At 51.1% G+C, this 17,471-nt stretch overlaps 1 protein-coding gene across 6 annotated transcripts; it reads left to right on the top strand.

The window, feature by feature from the left end:
* The first annotated feature begins 5,992 nt into the window (after positions 1 to 5,992).
* LOC308183370 (potassium voltage-gated channel subfamily A member 2) lies at positions 5,993 to 16,981 on the top strand. 6 transcript variants are annotated; one of them, XM_080569317.1, is made up of 3 exons: positions 5,993 to 6,893; positions 7,180 to 8,053; positions 8,832 to 16,981. In XM_080569317.1, exon 3 carries the CDS (start codon positions 10,046 to 10,048, stop codon positions 11,543 to 11,545), a length of 1,500 nt encoding a protein of 499 aa, XP_080425443.1. In that variant the 5' UTR covers positions 5,993 to 6,893; positions 7,180 to 8,053; positions 8,832 to 10,045; the 3' UTR covers positions 11,546 to 16,981. The 6 variants fall into 6 exon arrangements, with proteins under 6 accessions (XP_080425443.1, XP_080425445.1, XP_080425442.1 ...); XM_080569321.1 differs by lacking the exons at positions 5,993 to 6,893; positions 7,180 to 8,053 and adding an exon at positions 8,076 to 8,708 and having other exon boundaries at positions 8,832 to 9,213; positions 9,965 to 16,981; XM_080569320.1 differs by lacking the exons at positions 5,993 to 6,893; positions 7,180 to 8,053 and adding an exon at positions 8,076 to 8,708 and having other exon boundaries at positions 8,832 to 9,213; positions 9,868 to 16,981.
* The last annotated feature ends 490 nt before the right edge of the window (positions 16,982 to 17,471 follow it).

Here is a 17,471-nt window from a genome sequence, read left to right as displayed (position 1 = left end):
GTTTACCCATGGCATTGCTAGGATTATCATATCCTGCATGGAAATCTGCACTTAAGACCATCTGGACCTGGCCATTTGTTATTATTAATTTTCTTGATAGACTCTTGAACTTCTTCTACCCATGCTTCAGCTCAGGGCAGCTCCTCGGACATCACCATGCTGCTCCAGCACCAAGGCTTTAGGCAGTGTTTCTGTATTTTTAATGTGATTGAAGTGCAAAAGTAGAATTCACCTCCTGCTCACCGAGGCAGATGCAGGTGTGCGTATCTCATCAGCAAAAACGGAATCATGGACAGGATGAAGATGCCAACATATGCAATGGCACAGCTTGATTTGGGAGGAGGCAGCCCCCGGAGATTTCAGTGGTGCTGGTCTCAGATTGACCCCTTGTCCTGCATGCCTCAGGGCAGCCTGTCCAGGCAGGCTTTGAAAGGACCTGTCTGGAAGCCCCTCCTGTCTGGTGCTCACACCTTGCTCAGCTGTGGAAGCCAGTGACAGCGGATGGACGCTGCTTGTCCCAAAGGATACTGTTGATCCTCTTAAACAAGGACCTGGCAGTGGAACAGTGCAGACTGCAGATGCTCCTGGGACCTTTCTGCAGAACGCAAGCTTTTCCTTTATTTCCATACCCCAGAATAAATAAATAAATAAATAAATAAATAATCAAGGGAAATGACAGGATCTGGGCTATGGACCTGAACATAAGCAGCTCTTTCACCAGCTATGTGGCACCCATGGGTGCTTGGTGGCAGCCGGGTGGGTGCAGCTCATTCAGAAAAGTGTGTGCTGAGAGCAGAGGGTGGGGAGGGGGAGCAGGGGAAGCCGGGGCTAAAAATAGCTCTTTTCTAAAGAAGCAGCTGAAAACCTCTTTGAAGACATGAGGGGAGAGGAGGAGGGTTTCCATAGAAACGGGGAAGTCTGTCTCATCACAAAAGAGGGGGTGGGAGAGGAAGAAATAGTAAATACAGCAGCAAGGTGACAGAAGAGGATGCTGCAGGGCAGCGGTGCTCCAGGCAAGGGCAGCTGAGGGTCAGGCGCGGCTCTGCCACTGCCCCTTGGATACGGCACCTCCTCCCCGATGTCCCTGTGGCTGTCACCTCCCCGAGCCACCCGGTGCTGCTGGACCAACTGGGGATGTGCCCGCGGGGCCAGGTCAATGTCACTGCGAGGGGACATCCCCAGCGTCTCCCGGGAGCAGAGTGAAGGTGACAAAATGGTGAATTTCTACCTAAGCTCCCTGTTTCTTCTAGGACTTTTCCACCCCGTCATGGCTCTTTCCAGCAGGGACCCCACAGGGATGGAGCCACACTGGTGGCAGGGACGTGCAGGTTGGGGCTGGAAGCTGATGGCAGCTGGCTGCTTAAGATGATGTTGGGAACCAAGGCAGAGGGGGCTGGCACAGCGTGGGATTTGGCACGGCTTGTGATCTGGCACGCTCCCCAGTTTGGCACAGCTCATGACCCAGCGTGGCCCCCCAGGCTGGCACGGCCCACGCTTGGCACGGCTCACCGTTTGGCACGGCTCACGACCCGGTAGGGCCGGCAGCTTGGCACAGGCCCTGGTTTGGCAAGGCCCACGGTCTGGCACGGCCTTTAAGTTGGCCCAGCCCGCGATTTGGCCCGGCCCGGCTTTGTGCCGTGCCACGCAGTGCCCTCTCCCGGCTGAAGCCACCGTCCTGCCCACGGCCACCCTGCCCACTGCCACCCTGCCCACGGCCACCCTGCCCACGGCCACCCTGCCCACTGCCACCCTGCCCACTGCCACCCTGCCCACGGCCACCCTGCCCACGGCCCGAGGCCCTGCGGAAGGCGCTCCCCAGCCCGAGCATCCCCAGCCCACACCTCTTCCCTGCAGCATCCTCCTCCTGTGGGAGGACGAGAGGATGCAAATGATCCTCACAGAGCACTTTTCCTGCTGCCTGTTTTGCAATCCCACTGCTTCCTGGGGAGGATCGCTTGTGGCCATGCCAGTGGCACCTCTCAGCACCCACAGCGGAGCGTGGATTGACACACACACTGGGAGGCACACAGACTTTACGCAGCACTTGTATGTGGATGCAGTGCTACGGCAGCTCCTCACTGGGCAGAAAACAGAACGGGGATAGCAGAGACCGCAGTGGGACCCAGCAGGGCAGGATTTGTGCCAGTGGGGTGAGTACAGGCATGGATGGACTTTAGGGGTGACAGTAATGCATCACCCCTCTCCACAGGGCTTGGATCTGACCTTCAGCACCTCTTGGTCCCCACCAACACCAGCAGATGCTTAGAGTGAGACCCATTAAGTCTAAAAAGAACATCTTCTCCTATCTGTCCTCTGATGGGAGATTCTGTCACCCATCTGGTGACATGCACATGATGGTCTCCATCATCTGCATGGGAAACCAGTCCCAGGACTGGTGGCTAAAAGGACATGCCCCATTATTCAGTGTAAAAGAGACCCCAAGGTCACCTACCCACTTGCCCCAAGACAAAGGTAATCTGTCTGCAGGTGTTTGACATCTCCACTGGAGGTTTCTTTCATCTTCCCTTAGTCTTACTCTCTAAGCTCAGAAGTTTTCAACATTTGGCCCTATTTCTCTGCCTTTTTTTTTTTTTTTTTTTTTGTGAGAATCTCCTTTCCCAAAGCTGGAGGAGGAAAGATACACCTTTGGGCAGATGGGAATGACCTGGTTCAGGCCTAAGGAAAATTAATCATTGGAGAGAAAATGAAAAGAGTAGGAAAACTCATCACCTCTCCTCCATATTCTATGGAGTCACACAGGGAGCTCTAGTGTTTGTCAAAGCCGGCTTTCCATCAGCATCACAGGTAAAGGCACCTATGGAGACCTATAGCCCTGTAGCAGCTCTACTTCTCACTGTGTTTGGGCGGAGTCAGAGGATGCAAAGATGCAGCTGAGTCCCCTCAGTTGCCCCCAGACAGCTCAGGGGAACACAGAGGCTCAGCTGATGCCTCTAATAAAGTCCCAGCCCCAGGGAGGGATGAGGGGTTTCATACACAGGCGAGCACAGGGAGCGAGAAGCGGGCTTGCAAGCAGGAGGGATTCCTTTCCAGAGATGAAAGCACTGATGCCTGGTTCGAAGGAGGTTATTGATTTCCTTTCTGTTCACTAATTTGGCTTGCCCTGTCCTTTTTGTTTGTGCAAGTAAAATAAAGCATCTGTGAGAGCCTTTTAACTGGAGTGGCTGGAGCAGCCGCTCGCCCCATGCCAGCCCTGCCCACCAAGCCTCACTGAAAGGCCATGGGTCCATTAGCTCTCCTGCAGTGAGTGGCAGCATGGCATGAAATATTCACAACCGCAGTGAGCTCCAAAGCCCTCAAGAACTGAAGTTCTTTACTGTTTTTTGGTCAGGCAAAATGTGTTTGTTTTTTTTCAATGAACAGTGCCTGGGCATTGCAACCACTGCCGGCTCCTCTCCAGGCATAATATCCATGCTGATGGGGCATCTTTGGAGGCAAAAATGCTGCAGCTCAACAGTTTCAATCAAAAAAACATTCAGAGTAGAATCCAAAGGAGTTACTTTTTTAAAATAATCATGTATTTTATTATGGAAAACGCCTTGGAGAAATTCACAGGGAGAATGTATTTAATGTTAACTTGCAGACAGGCAATACTGGCTGTCTTCCCTTGGGCCATGGTGCACTTTGCCAAAGACCAGGAGACCTTCACAGGGTAGGGACACCTTCCCAGGGACCCAGTCTTCCCATGGACAAGGAGATCTTCCAAGGTCCTGCAGAGCCCAACCTCTCTTTTTGGTCTGTTCCTCCTTTCCTGTGTTACCTCAGGCCATTCCTGACTTCCCCCCATATCCCCAGACGAGAGGAGTTGCTCCGACCTCTCTCATAATATTTCAGGATTCACCACCAGCAGCAGCTACAGAAAAGCAAAGTGTGCTCCACCCGTCTGTGACACGTTGCTCCCTGGCTGCCTCCATTTTCTGACACCAGGCCACAGCACGGGGGCTGCTGACATCTCTCTGTGTCTCCGTTTGCCCCAACGCATTGATGCGCGGGTTCTCAATGCCGGGGGCTCTGTATGAGAGCATGCACCCTGCCCTGATGGCCTCAGCAGGCAGGAGGTGGGATGCTTTCTCTGGAGGGTGACTCAGCCCGGGCAAGCCACTTACAGTTTTCACAGCTCCTAAAATGACATGGGACACTTCCCCATGGAGGCTCAGACCTGCTCAATGCCCTGCCCAACCTGCTCTGCTCAGGACTGCAGGAGCCCAGTGATGCTCATGCACGTGGACAAGCCATGGTCCGGCTCAGCATGGCTGCTGAGGTCCCTCAAAGACCCTCTGACCTTGCGGGTGTCTGGAGGTCCCCAGGAAGGACACCACAGGGATATGCCATTGTCCAGGGACATGTGGAGGTGGTGGGACAGGGTCTGTGAGCTTCTCTCACCGCCCCCCAGGAGGGGTTGAGGGAGTAGTTTGGCTTAGGGCAGCGTGGGGAAATGCCAGTCACACAGTGTAGTGCTGGGGCTCGAATTTCACTGCCCTAGGTGAGGTCAGACCTGGCGACATCCCACCCTGTGGGTTTCACGTTCACTGACGCAGCCGTTGCCTTAAAGCCTCACCAAGCATCCCCAAACCTGCTGCATGGTGCAGTAAGGGAAAAAGGGAGAAAGGAGTTAGGAGTATAGGAGTAAATGTTTGGAAATTTTCAGGTTTTGCCTGTTTTTGGAGGGGAGCCTCGCGGGGGAGGAATTTTTTGTTGTTTATGTGGTGTGGGCTGCCTTCAAACTGCACTTTTCCATAGATATAATGTCTGAAGAGCCCTTAGCATAATGGCAGGGGCTCCCCTGGGACTCAAGGCTACAAATCAGGCAGCGTTCCTCTGCTTCTTGACGGGACCTGGGCACCGATCTCCTGGGACATCCTCACACCAGGTGACCAGCCCAAGTCACACAGGAAAGCTCCAGCTGGAACGGTGCAGACAGAAATTGTCCCCAGTACTCTGACGCCCAGCCCTCTTACACACAGCTAAAAGAAGTAAACTTTTTTTTTTTTAGAGGTAAGTTTTTGAGTTAGGAAGGGTATAAATACATTTGGATAAAAGAAATAATCCAGAAGAGACTTTTTTTTTTTGTTACAATATTAATGCAAAGGTATCAGCCATTGAAATATTGAAATGCATGTAAAACAGACAAGTGGGTGCAGTGTATCAGCTTGCTGAATTCTCTGAAATGCTGGGTTACTTCTCAAATTGACAGCGTAGTGGAGAGAGGCGGGTGCAGACATACACATTATAATAATAGCTCCACAATTAGGATAGTAAATCAGAGAGCATCACTCAATTCAGAGAAATTTCCCTGATTTGCTAGAGACAGGATTCAGTCTCTTGGTAAGGAGACAGTTCTGCTTATATGAAAAATCCCACTGGTTTTGCAAAACCTTTGCAAGGCAGAAGAAGGAATAACAAGTTATAAAATCAGCTTCACTTGAATTGTTCAGCCTCAGTTTCTGCATATTGCATAAGTATTAGCCTTGGGCAAATCATTTTCTGGATCCAGCCTACCCTGCTATGGCAGTTCTACCTTCAGAAAAGACTGAAACAATGCACACAAAATTTTAAAAACCTTCTTCCAGAGTAGTCTCATACCCAGCAGGATGCACACAAAAAAACCCTTATGTACAAGGACTGTTCATGGCAGGGAGAGAAGAATTCCCTATTTTGCCGTGGAATTAGAAATTCATTTCCAACTCTGGGATCTGGCTGGGAATAGGGAAGTATATCTTCGTTTCTGAAAGGCAAGAAGAGGTCAGGAGGGGCCTTGGGAGGAGCAGCGGATGATAGCATCCCCCTTGCACCCCAGTGATGCAGCCGGTATCTGGCCCTGTGCCACCTGCTGCTCCTGGTGCCCGGGAGAGCTAAAATCATATGGTTAGGCCCTCTAAGTCCCCACATTCCTCTGACTGGGCATCATTCTTAGCATTGATTTTCTTGGACTTTCAGGGTGATCCAAGCACACCTCGGATTGGTGTCCCGGGGTGATCACCTCCAGCACTGGCAGGCGACTGCAAATCTGACTGCTGCATATGGGAACGGAATTGTTTCCATCAACTCCTCCAGTGCTTGTGTTTGCTGGATGCCAGGCATTTTGCGGTACTTGTTGCTGCCCTAGTGCTCTCCTTGGATGGTAATGGTGGAGTGGTCCAAGCATCTCCCGTGCATCTCCCTCATGCCCTAATGCAGTGACGGAGCCGTAAGTCTTTTATGGCAAGTTCGTATGTTCTTCCCCATCTCCCTCCTTTAGGAATGGAAGATGCCTCTGTGTGCAGGGAGAAGGTCTGCAAATGTGAAGTGATATAAAATTACTGCTTTAAGGGTGATGGAGAAGAGAAGAGGGAATGAGGTTTCCGGGTGTGGGCGCACGGCTCATCCGAGGCTGTATGTGCCCCATGAGATGCTGTGCAAGCAGCTGGGCTGGAGCAGCTGGGGAGCCTTGCACCCAGGGGCAGCAATCCATCTTCATCCCCAGCCAACAGCACCATTCCCCCCTGAGTCTGATCCTGCCCCATCACCTTCCCTAAAGGTGCATGGAGCTGCTGGTTCTCCAGTCCCAGATCTCCCCAAGCAGATCCAGGCTATAACCGAGAGCACGGCATGGATTGGAGCCGCACATCAGAGCAGCAGCATCGCGCACCCAGGGATATGATTATTTCCCAGTGGTTGAAATCTAGGTCTCTTGCTTGGGAGGAGGGAGGGGGGGGAGAGATGCTCATATTAATCTTATGAATATTCATTGAGAAGCTCTGCTGCCTTTGGAGGTTTGTTCCTGGGAGCCTGGGGCAAGTTTCAGGGCCAGCGGCGCAGGTGAGGGTGCTGTCAGCGGAGCGGAGCAGAGCGCGGCTGCTTGTGCATTCGCTGCATGCCTGACTGCAGAGCCAATTGTAAGTTGCTGCCTTTTTCTCCCCCTCCCTCCCCCTCCCCTTCCTTCCCGTTGTCCCTGCTTAAATAGCAGCTTGCCACAAACTGTGAAAATGGAGGCTTCGTGTTTTCGGTCGCTAAAGGGAAAGCAAACATGACCTTGTCCTCGAGGATCTCTGACATCCAAAATCCCAACCCTCTGAAAGATAGCCATGGCTCATGTCTGCAGTGATCCTGGGTTTGTGTATGCAGTGAAAAATTGGGGTCTTTTGGCAAATCTTCCTCTTCATCTCCTTCTTGCCCCTGCAGCCCCCAGATTTGCATGAAATAAACTCAGAGATGCTTGGAGAGGTGGCAGAGGTGTTTGCCTCTGAGCAAAGGGAGTCAGGACAGCATGCGGTGGGGAGAAAGTAGCAGAAACAGCACTGGAATCCGTGATGTCAACCTAGACGATGCAGTAACCCTCTCAGATAAGCACCAACCACCACCACTTGGCTTTGGGCTCAGAGAGAGGAGCCCAGACCTCAAGCCAAATAAAAATCAACATGTTTAAAAAGGAGAAAATGTCTGTACTGCTGAAGAAACTTGGGTTGTTTTGGGCTGGGAGAAAGGGGAGGAGAGAATTTAGGGGCAGGAGAAAAACTGTATTAAAAAAATGATCAAGATTGGTTGATTTTTGGTGAGATGGGGGCTTGTGACTGCCTGATATTTTGGCAGCAGCAGACACCTGGTGTATGCAGTGTTTTGGCATGGTGCTCAGAGGAGCCAGGGAAGGTCAAACCCAGCAGAACTTCGGAGTGAGCTGGTGGGGAGAAAATGCAGGAAAAGGAGAAAAACTGGGACAAATGCAACCTCCTCTCCTCTGGGCCTGGCAGAAAAGGGTTAAGCGAAGCCATTGAATGCTGCAAGCCTTGTCAGGATTGTACTATTTTTTCTAGTGCATAAAGAGAAGGGAGAGGAGGGTTCCACAGGAAGGGGAAATTTCCAAGAAAAGAGGGATCTGCAGCAATATCTGCACCTGGGGTGATAACGAGAGAAACCAACAGGCATAAATGGCCCAGAGGAGAATGAAACCTTTGCCAAGGAGGCTCAGTTCACGGGGTTATTTTCCACCTGCCTCCCCTACCCGGTTCTGTAATCCTGGCTCAAAGTAGACAAGTCGAGTTGGAGCTGAAGAAGGGAGGTTAGAGGATTTTTTCTTTGGGAGAGGAAAAAAAAAAAAAAAAAACGGAAAATGAGAGTTTGGTTGGACCGCGAAGGCTTGAGCATCCCGTGGTGTGGGGCAGTGCAGGATGATCTGATTTAGGAGCGGGGAGGCCGATGAGCCGGCGCTGACCGGGGATCGGAGCCTCAGCATCCCCACGAGAAATTTTGCCCACCGGAGTCGAACTCCCACGGGGGGTGGGTCGGCCGGGGGCCGGCTTGCGGGAGGATGGGAAGCGGGCGGATGCAGGTCGCGCGGGTCCCGTGGCCGGAGATGCTTGGGGCTCCTCACCCGCCGCTGGGGGAACAGATGGCCGTGGGGGGGGACCAGGCAGCGAGCGGCAGAGGGTTTGGTCTCGCAGATGACACCAGAGCGCCCCGCACTACCCGGGGAGGTGGCGCGGTGGCGCAGGGACCGCCAGTTCCCGGGTGCTCGGCGAGGCGCCGCAGAGCGCCCGTCGTGGCCGGGGGCTGCGCCGCTCCCCCCCCAGCCGCCGCCTCCTCCCCTGCGCTGGCAGCGGCTCCCGCGGGCGGCCCGGCCCCGCCGCCCTGAGCCGGGGCGGAGGGGACGGGGCTCTGGGTTTTTCCACCTTGCCGCTAGCGCGCTCCCACCCTCGTCTCGCGTTGCAGTGCAGGTTGGTGAGGCGCCGGGAAAACAGCTCGCAGGGAGGAGAAAGGGCTGCCTGGAGGAGCCGGGGCTTTGCAGATGATCCTTGCAAGCCCCCGGCAGCTTTCTACCTTCTCGCTGTTTTTTCCAGGCAATGCCACACCTCCCGAGGACGCTGGGGACACCAGGTTTTGCTGAGCTTAGCATCTTCTCAACGCTGTACTGAAGGCATCAGACAGACGCTCATCTGCCCTGAAGTGCAGACCTGCAACAGCTACTGAGAAGACTCTGTCCCTCTGTCTCTCTTTCTCTCTCTCTCTCTCTCCAGTCCAAACCATTACAAGACCTGACTTCCATCTGGGAATCTCACCCCTTTTATGTCCCTTCTCCTTTTCTACGATGACTCACCATTATTTTTAACTTTGAAGAGAGAGGAAATTATGGGGATCTTGGAAGCCTCTGTTTCTCTCTAGGATTTCCCCAGGGTCAGATAATCGGTCTTACTAAGAGACACTAAGATTTGGCTTCTCCAGGTAATGTGATTTGTTTTCTGTGTGCCATGGTGCTTTGCAGAGAATGACAGGAGCCGGGATGCCAGCGGTCGAGGAGGGGGACTGCAGCGGTCCGCGGGGCAGCTTGTACCAAAATTCAGGCAGCCGCAAAGCCCAGGTCGGCGGTGAGCAGGGCGGGCAGCGTGGCATCCCGTGGCTTTATGGCGAGGGCAGGAGGATGGGGAAGGTGCTGAACTTAAATCAGAGCGGTTAGGGCTTTCCTGGAGGGTAGTGCTGGATTGTCTGCTATCGCATGGTTGAATGTTAACCCTTAGCTGCATGCCTGGAAATGAGCTGAGCCCGTGCTGCCTCTGCCGGGCGCCCTGCGGGTCCCCTTGCCAGTGTAGGGCTGGATGGGTTTTTCTTCCTTTCCTTCCCTTCCCTCTTTTTTTTTTTTAATTAAATTTTTCTTTTTAGTCAAAAATGTTCTGTTTTGCCAATGCCAGTTTTTCACACTGTTTGTGAATAGATGAAGGTTCCTCAGGTGTTTTCTCTCTTCCACCTAATTGGTTTAGATGGGAGTTCTGAACTCTGTCCCAGAGAAGGCAAATTAACCCCTCGAGGAAGGTGGTAGACATGCTAGTGCAGGGAGCTGCTCTCCTCCCCCCAACTTTATTTCATCTCTCTCTTTCTCAGCAGGGGCAATTTTCTTTCCTTTTTTATTTTCTTTTATTTTAACATCCCTTCGTTTTTCATGAGACACTTCCAAACCTACGTACCTGTCCTTCTGCAGGATAGTAGCCGTGCCCTGAGTCCGATCCCACCACCGGGCACTCGGAAGAGTTTAGCATAAGGATTTCTTTTAAACCCCAGTATGACAGTTGCTACCGGAGATCCTGCAGACGAGGCTGCAGCTCTTCCCGGTCACCCGCAGGACACATACAACCCTGAGACCGACCATGAATGCTGCGAGAGGGTGGTCATTAACATCTCAGGGCTGCGCTTTGAGACTCAGCTCAAGACACTAGCCCAGTTTCCAGAGACCTTGCTAGGGGATCCTAAAAAGAGAATGAGATATTTTGACCCTCTCAGGAATGAGTATTTCTTTGACCGGAACAGACCCAGCTTCGATGCGATTTTGTACTATTATCAGTCTGGTGGGAGGTTGCGGAGGCCAGTTAATGTGCCCTTGGACATCTTCTCGGAGGAGATTCGTTTCTATGAACTGGGGGAAGAAGCAATGGAAATGTTTCGGGAGGATGAAGGCTACATCAAAGAAGAGGAAAGACCACTGCCGGAGAATGAGTTTCAGAGACAAGTATGGTTGCTCTTCGAGTACCCCGAGAGCTCAGGCCCTGCCAGGATTATAGCTATTGTCTCCGTCATGGTGATTTTAATCTCCATTGTGAGCTTTTGCCTGGAAACATTGCCCATTTTTCGTGATGAGAATGAAGACATGCATGGCAGCGGGCTGAGCCATCCCCCTTACTCCAACAGCAGCATGGGGTACCAGCAGTCGACCTCTTTCACAGACCCCTTCTTCATCGTAGAGACACTTTGCATCATCTGGTTCTCCTTTGAGTTCTTGGTGAGGTTTTTTGCCTGCCCCAGCAAGGCTGGATTTTTTACCAACATCATGAACATTATAGACATTGTAGCCATCATTCCCTATTTCATCACCTTAGGGACGGAGCTGGCCGAGAAGCCAGAGGATGGTCAGCAAGGCCAGCAAGCCATGTCCTTGGCCATCCTCCGAGTCATCCGCTTGGTGCGGGTCTTCAGGATCTTCAAGCTGTCCCGGCACTCCAAGGGGCTGCAGATCCTGGGGCAGACTCTCAAGGCCAGCATGCGGGAGCTGGGCCTCTTGATATTTTTCCTCTTCATCGGTGTCATCCTCTTCTCCAGTGCCGTCTACTTTGCAGAGGCCGACGAGAGCGAGTCCCAGTTCCCAAGCATCCCCGACGCCTTCTGGTGGGCTGTGGTTTCCATGACGACTGTTGGCTACGGAGACATGGTCCCCACAACCATCGGGGGGAAAATCGTGGGGTCCTTGTGTGCCATCGCTGGCGTATTAACGATTGCCTTACCAGTGCCCGTCATAGTGTCTAACTTCAATTACTTCTACCACCGGGAGACGGAGGGAGAGGAGCAGGCTCAATATTTGCAAGTAACCAGCTGCCCAAAGATCCCCTCTTCCCCTGACCTAAAGAAAAGCAGAAGTGCCTCTACCATTAGTAAGTCTGATTATATGGAGATTCAGGAAGGTGTAAACAATAGCAATGAGGATTTTAGGGAGGAGAACTTGAAGACAGCCAATTGCACCCTAGCTAACACAAATTATGTGAATATCACCAAAATGCTAACTGATGTCTAGTTGCTAAAACCTAGTAATGTATTTAAAGCTAAAGTGGAACAATTGCAGATATTGAGTGCTGCTCTGCATTGTAGTTAATACAGTATTTTCTACGGTGTATATTTGGTTCTGCATGGGAAGCAATAGCTATGTAAGTGACTTTTAACCTTTGATTTCCACACCGAATAAGTGTTTGTGAAAGCAAACAAACAGAAAAAACAAACCAAACCATTTCGTTTCCCTTCTCCCATCCCAGCTTGTGGGTTTCCAAAGGTGTGGAGCGGTTAGTCGAGCCAAGCACCGCTCCTGTTTGTGCAATAGCAGAGATGCAGGGAATGCTCCCCGGCTGGCTGGGAGCACGGCTGGGCACAGCTCTGTCCCCAGTGCTGGGTCACTGCCAGCTCCAGGCACAGGCAGCAGCAGGGAAAGGTCAGGCAGGGCTGGGGAGGGCGGCATGCCGCCGGCCACCCCATTTATTTGAAGGCTTGGGTTTCTGCCTTGGGAATGCCAAGTGCGAACGCATCACCCAGGCTCGCGTTTCATAACTGAAAATGCTGCATGCTGCAATAGTTTCAGCCACTGCAGTATGCCAGTGTGAGGCCCAGGGGAGGGATAATTAGTCTGACGGCACATTATTTCTTAAGTCTTAAGTTTTCTATGCTAGGCGTCAGGAGGGATGAGTAAATAAATCGAGCGCTTGGATTTTATTGATTTATTTAGATGACACTTCCATCACCACTGTTTCCAGGATCACCAAAGACACCTCCACTGACACATTGAAAATTAGTTGGAAAAAGCATCTTTTTTTATATATCTATATATAAAACTGGAGCAACTATGCTGTGGCCTATAATATATTTATACTGCAGTGAAATTTAACCAGTAATACAGTACGGCTGCATGGGTATTTGTTGCATGAATCTGAATATTTAATACACACACAAATATATATTTTCTTAGTAGACTATACAGTATTCATGTTTATAGTGTTTATAGATACTCCGGTGGCTCAAAGGAAATTTATGGAAGCTAAAAAAATCTCTGATATGTTTCAAACTGGATGAGGAAGGCATGTGCTGACAACAGTTTGATAGATAACAAGGCAAAGACTGAGTGTCCAAGCATCCAGCCACAAGAGCCGAGTACTGCAAGCGAGGGAAGGTGAGCTGAAAGTTAAACACCTGCACTCATTATGGGGTGAGTAACTAGTCATTAATCGTGGTGTCATGAGCAGAAACCACAGCTGATCAGAGAAGGCACAGGGAGCAGGTGGAATAGCAGGTACTGGCTCTTCAGACTTGCTTGTTCAGCAATTTCAGCCCTTTCCTATACAACTATTGTGTGTGTGTGTGTATAGATATTTAGAGAGCGACTATAGGGCCAACTCCTCAGCAAACGTGAGCTCTCAGAGCATCAGGGCTTCCTGGCTCAGGGGCCACCAGACGTGACCTGTCCTGGGGCACGTTTTGGGCTGGCAAACCCTTTTACAACCATGTAGAGCCCTAGGGCTGGTGGTTTATTTTCCTGCGTGGTGGAGGCTGGGCTGGATCCAAGCTCGCACTTCCAAGACTTTGCTTTTGTTTTGCCTTCTCCCAGGGTGTTTTTTTTTTTTTTTTTTTTTTTTAGGGCTGTGTCGAGGTGCAGAGACCTCAGGGCTGCCCATGTTTCTTCTTCATCTCTGATGTTATTTGGGGATAGCTGGGAGCTGTTGGTTCAGGGGTCTTATCTGCTTTCTCCATCCCACCTGGATTTCCTTGTCTGTCCCCCCACTGCTGACAAAACCCAGAATGGGCCAGGGCAGGGGAGAGGGATGCAAACCCCTGCCAAGGTCCCTGCCAAGCAAGTCCCTGGGTGAAGGCTGGCATTTAGCAGCCTGTTGAGTCAGGGTGAATATAGCCAGAATTTGGGCACAGTCAGCATTTCACCACTGCTGCCAAGCACAAGTGCGGGGAAGGAAGCCCATTGAAGAGCATGCCAGTGAGGTCAGCTGGACCCTTCCTGACTTCCAAGAGGAAAACAATATTCATAACAATACAACAAACGGTGCTAATGTATTCTACAGCAATGGTTCAAAATGCTGCTTAGGGTCTGATCCATCTCTTGTGCTGACATGGCCCCACTCAACCAGGTGGGATCGCTCATTTTTACTTAAGTGATTGATTGATTCAGGCCTGGCTCTAATTACCACCCAGTGTTCACGGTGAGCACGCCAGAGTCCTGGATCCTGCTTGGTGCAGAGCAGCACCAATGCACTGCACTGGGCTCTGGGTGCTCAGCACTGCACAGGGTTGGGCATGCAGCCTGTACTGAATTATATTTCATTGTGTTTAGAGTCCTCCCCTCCTCTCTGCTGCCGCAACTCTGAAATGGGTGTCCCTGAAGCCCATGAACACCTGCAACACACACAAAAGAAGCAACACAACTGAAAGCAATAAATCTGTTTCTGAAGCTTGTTGTTGCATGGGATGGCATGGGTGTGATTTCCCAGCAACCAGCCAGCCTCTGTCAATCCAGCTCACTGCAGGTCTTTGGGGATGCGACCTTGCACCCAATGCACTGGGATGCTGGCTGCCCACCCGTGGGTGTCCCAGAACTGGGGCGGTCCCAACCCTGCTGTGCGGGAAAGCAGCAGTGCTAAAAACAGGCTGCTACGGGCATTTGGAGAGGACGCTGGCACTCAACAAGACTTTGCGAAGGGCCTGGTTTCTTAACTCCTGCGAGTTTCAGACCACTCACCTCCTGGCCTCTCTGGATCTGGATGGATCCTGCACCTCTTGCAGTCACCCAGGCAGATGCACATGGGGAAACCAGCCCTGGAGGGAGAGCACCTCAGCACTGGCCCTGGCGCTGTGTGTGGGAAGTAGGGGGTGTGCCTGGATGTGTGCTCAGATGGGTTTTCAGGGCAAAAAGGGTCTGTGGGGGCTGTGGTAAGAAGCCATCCATCAGGCTGCACGAAACAGAAGGGTCCAGATTTCTCCCCCGCACGGAGAAATGGTTCCCCTATAGCTTTTAATGGGATTTGTGCCTGCAGGTCGGAGCTCTAGTGCTATTTCTAGCTTTGCTTCTGACTCACTGATGTGATCTTGAACCAGTTTTCAGGAGGAGACTGGTTTTTTTTCTTTCATTTTTTCTTGAGAAATTTGGTTTGAGCAACTCTGGGCCTGCATCCGCAGAGAAAGCTGAGCATCCCAAACTTCCCTTTGCTTTGAATGGGTACAAAACTGGGATGGGAAGTGCCTCAGACTGAGGATGCCAAAACGCAGGGGCTGAGTCTCCCCTCCCTCCTCCCATGGAGGTATTGGCCACAGTTGCGATGGAAAACTGAAACCTGCTGCTCTATGGAAGTGCCCCTGCATAGGCACCCAGAGGAGGCAGTAGCCATGTCTTAAGTTTTATTCTTTGTGCTGTAGCTTTGGAGATGGAAAGTGGTGATTACAGTTGTTTTCTAAAAGCCAGCACTTGCCCAAGCCTGTGAACAACCCATCAGACCTTTAAAATCTTCTGAAATTGCTGTTAAGGGCAGTGAGGGGAAGCTCATGTACTGGCTGCACACTGCCAAGTGATTTAGGGCTGATGGAAAAAAATTATCTGTATGGGGTGATGTGTTTTATCAGGAAAAATAATCTCTGTAGCTCTGTGTTGTGTTGAAGTCTTACAAATTTGAATACAGAGCTATACCAAGAAAAGGATCTCTACATTAGTGTTATGTGAGTGTGGCATGTGGGAGTATAAATATGGGCATATTTGTGCATAAATACACAGAAGGAGAGAAAAAGACAGAGGAGGAGGAGGTATTTCAGGAAGGGCCTTGCTTTGTTATCAGATAATTCTTGGGTCAACGTTGAAATTGCTGCCAAAGTCTTGCAGCCTTTCTGGAGTTTGCAACACCCCTAGGGATGGGCCCAAGTGAAGGAGGTCTGGATTTGGCCTTGGTGGTGGGGACCAGTGGCACCCAGTTCCATGCACCCCTGCATCCCAGCAGCTTTGCAGCATTTTTGGTCTGGATCCTGAATCCCCAGCTTGGGCCCATTCTTGATATTTTTGTGATTGTGCAGGGAAAGCCAAGAAGAAGTTGAAGGGATTTGTTTGCGAGGGTGTTTTTTTTTTTTTGTTTTTTTTTTTTGTTTTTGTTAATGGAAGCACCTCTCCACTTTGGAGCTGGGGTGTGCTTACCTTGGGGTCTGTGTTCATGGGGGGGTCCCAGTGGTTTCTTCAGTTGGTGGGAGCTGGTCAGCATGCTGCTGGGGTGGAAGGGGCTGAGAGGCTGAGAGGTGAAGAGAGGAGGAGCCAGCTCCAAAGCATTTGTTCCGCCCCCCCCCCCCCCCAAATTCTGTGGCTCTCTCCCTGCACCCCTGGTAGCAGCCAGCACATCCCCCTGTGGTTCCTCCCACTGGGGACTGGCTGCTGCCCTGCTCCAGGAGCCCCGAGGAGATCAAGGGTCTTCATGCCCTTCCTCATCCCCCATTGCCTTGGTCTCCCTGTGAAATTACTGCTTTGGCTGCCCAAATGTTACCCTCCAAGCTCTTTTTTTGGGTGCCTCCCATCCTGCTGCATCCCATGGTGAGGGCAAGGGGCCAGTCTCCAGCCATGTAAATCAGCCCTGAGAGCACAGCACAGATTTACACCCAGGGATGAGCTCCCCCTGACCCAACCGTGCATGGAGAACGGGAAAGCCTTCAGCCCAGTTCCTCTTCTGGATGGGATGGGTTTGCTTCCCAGAGCTCCTGGACATTGTATGACCATGGCTCTGTTGCAAGGTCCATGTGTGTGTTTAATGCCCTGCCTGGCTGCTCAGGGCTTGGGGGGCTTGGGCTTTTTTTTCTTCTTCTTCTTTAATTTTTCTGTTGTTTACAAGACTGCAATTATCCATTTGTACTTGCTCCTTCATTGCTTGAGACTGTGCTATTGTCCTCCAATGTCATCTACTAATCATTGCTGGAAGCACAAGGGAAAAACAGGCGTTGGATCAAGCCTGTGTGTGCTGCCTAATTTGAGCGAATCGATAGGAAGAGGAAATCCAAGAAGGACTCATCCTAACGATGCTGGAGCCGAACCTTTTGTTGCCATGGTTACGGGAGAAATGGGACCGGGAATGGAGAGAGGCCTATAAACTGGTAAAGGAGGACTCGTGGGAATTTCAAGTCATTTAATCATGTGTTTGCTAGACAAAAATTTAGACACCAGCTGTATCTGAATTGCACAGTGTGTATAGACATTACCGCTCTTATTGACAGCGTGGGGGTGTCCTTGGGGTTGGGTGCGTCTGCAGTCTGAGACACCCGCATCAATAAGGCTGACCATTGTATATAGGTATACAGATCTGTGTATATACGTATTCCAAATGAGCATTTGCTGTCTGATTTATCATGAGTGTACATAATATATTCTTCACAGAGTATCACAAATTTTGTAAATATCAGCACTAATTAAGAGGAAATAAATATGTATATTATTGAGGAGTTATTTTGATATCAGTTCTGTGGAGGGTGGGGAAGAAAAAGACAAGCAAATATATTTTTGGTAGACTGAGTATTTTTTTTTTTCTGTGCATCTAAACCTTCTGTAAGAAAAGGAGGAAATTGCCTGAACCATGGAAAAATCAGCCCAGGGGAAATTCCCCTGGATGGGCTTCACTCTCGGTGATGGACAGTGGGGAGGACCTGGTGCTCTTCACCCAGACCGCTCCATGCTGTGTCTGCAGATCTCCCATGGGTGCTGTGCTGGGGGATACACCTCTGGGAAAACCTCCAGGCACTGAGCTGGTGGGTTTTAAGGCGGTGATCACTTTTGAAAGAGGGAGAAGCAAATGGGCAGGAATAGTGCTAGCAGCAAGTCCTCAGTGGTGTTTCGAACCTCTTGTCCCAAGATACGTGTCCTAGTAGGACTTCAGGCTGAGAACAGTCTCTGCCACAGGGAATGGGGACGGGTTCCCTGTGAAGGCATCAGC

Source organism: Anser brachyrhynchus (assembly GCF_964034855.1).
Source record: "Anser brachyrhynchus genome assembly, chromosome: 27".
Classification (NCBI taxonomy): domain Eukaryota; kingdom Metazoa; phylum Chordata; class Aves; order Anseriformes; family Anatidae; genus Anser; species Anser brachyrhynchus.
Note: the sequence above shows the minus strand (reverse complement) of the source record. Positions and strands in the feature narration are given on the sequence as shown.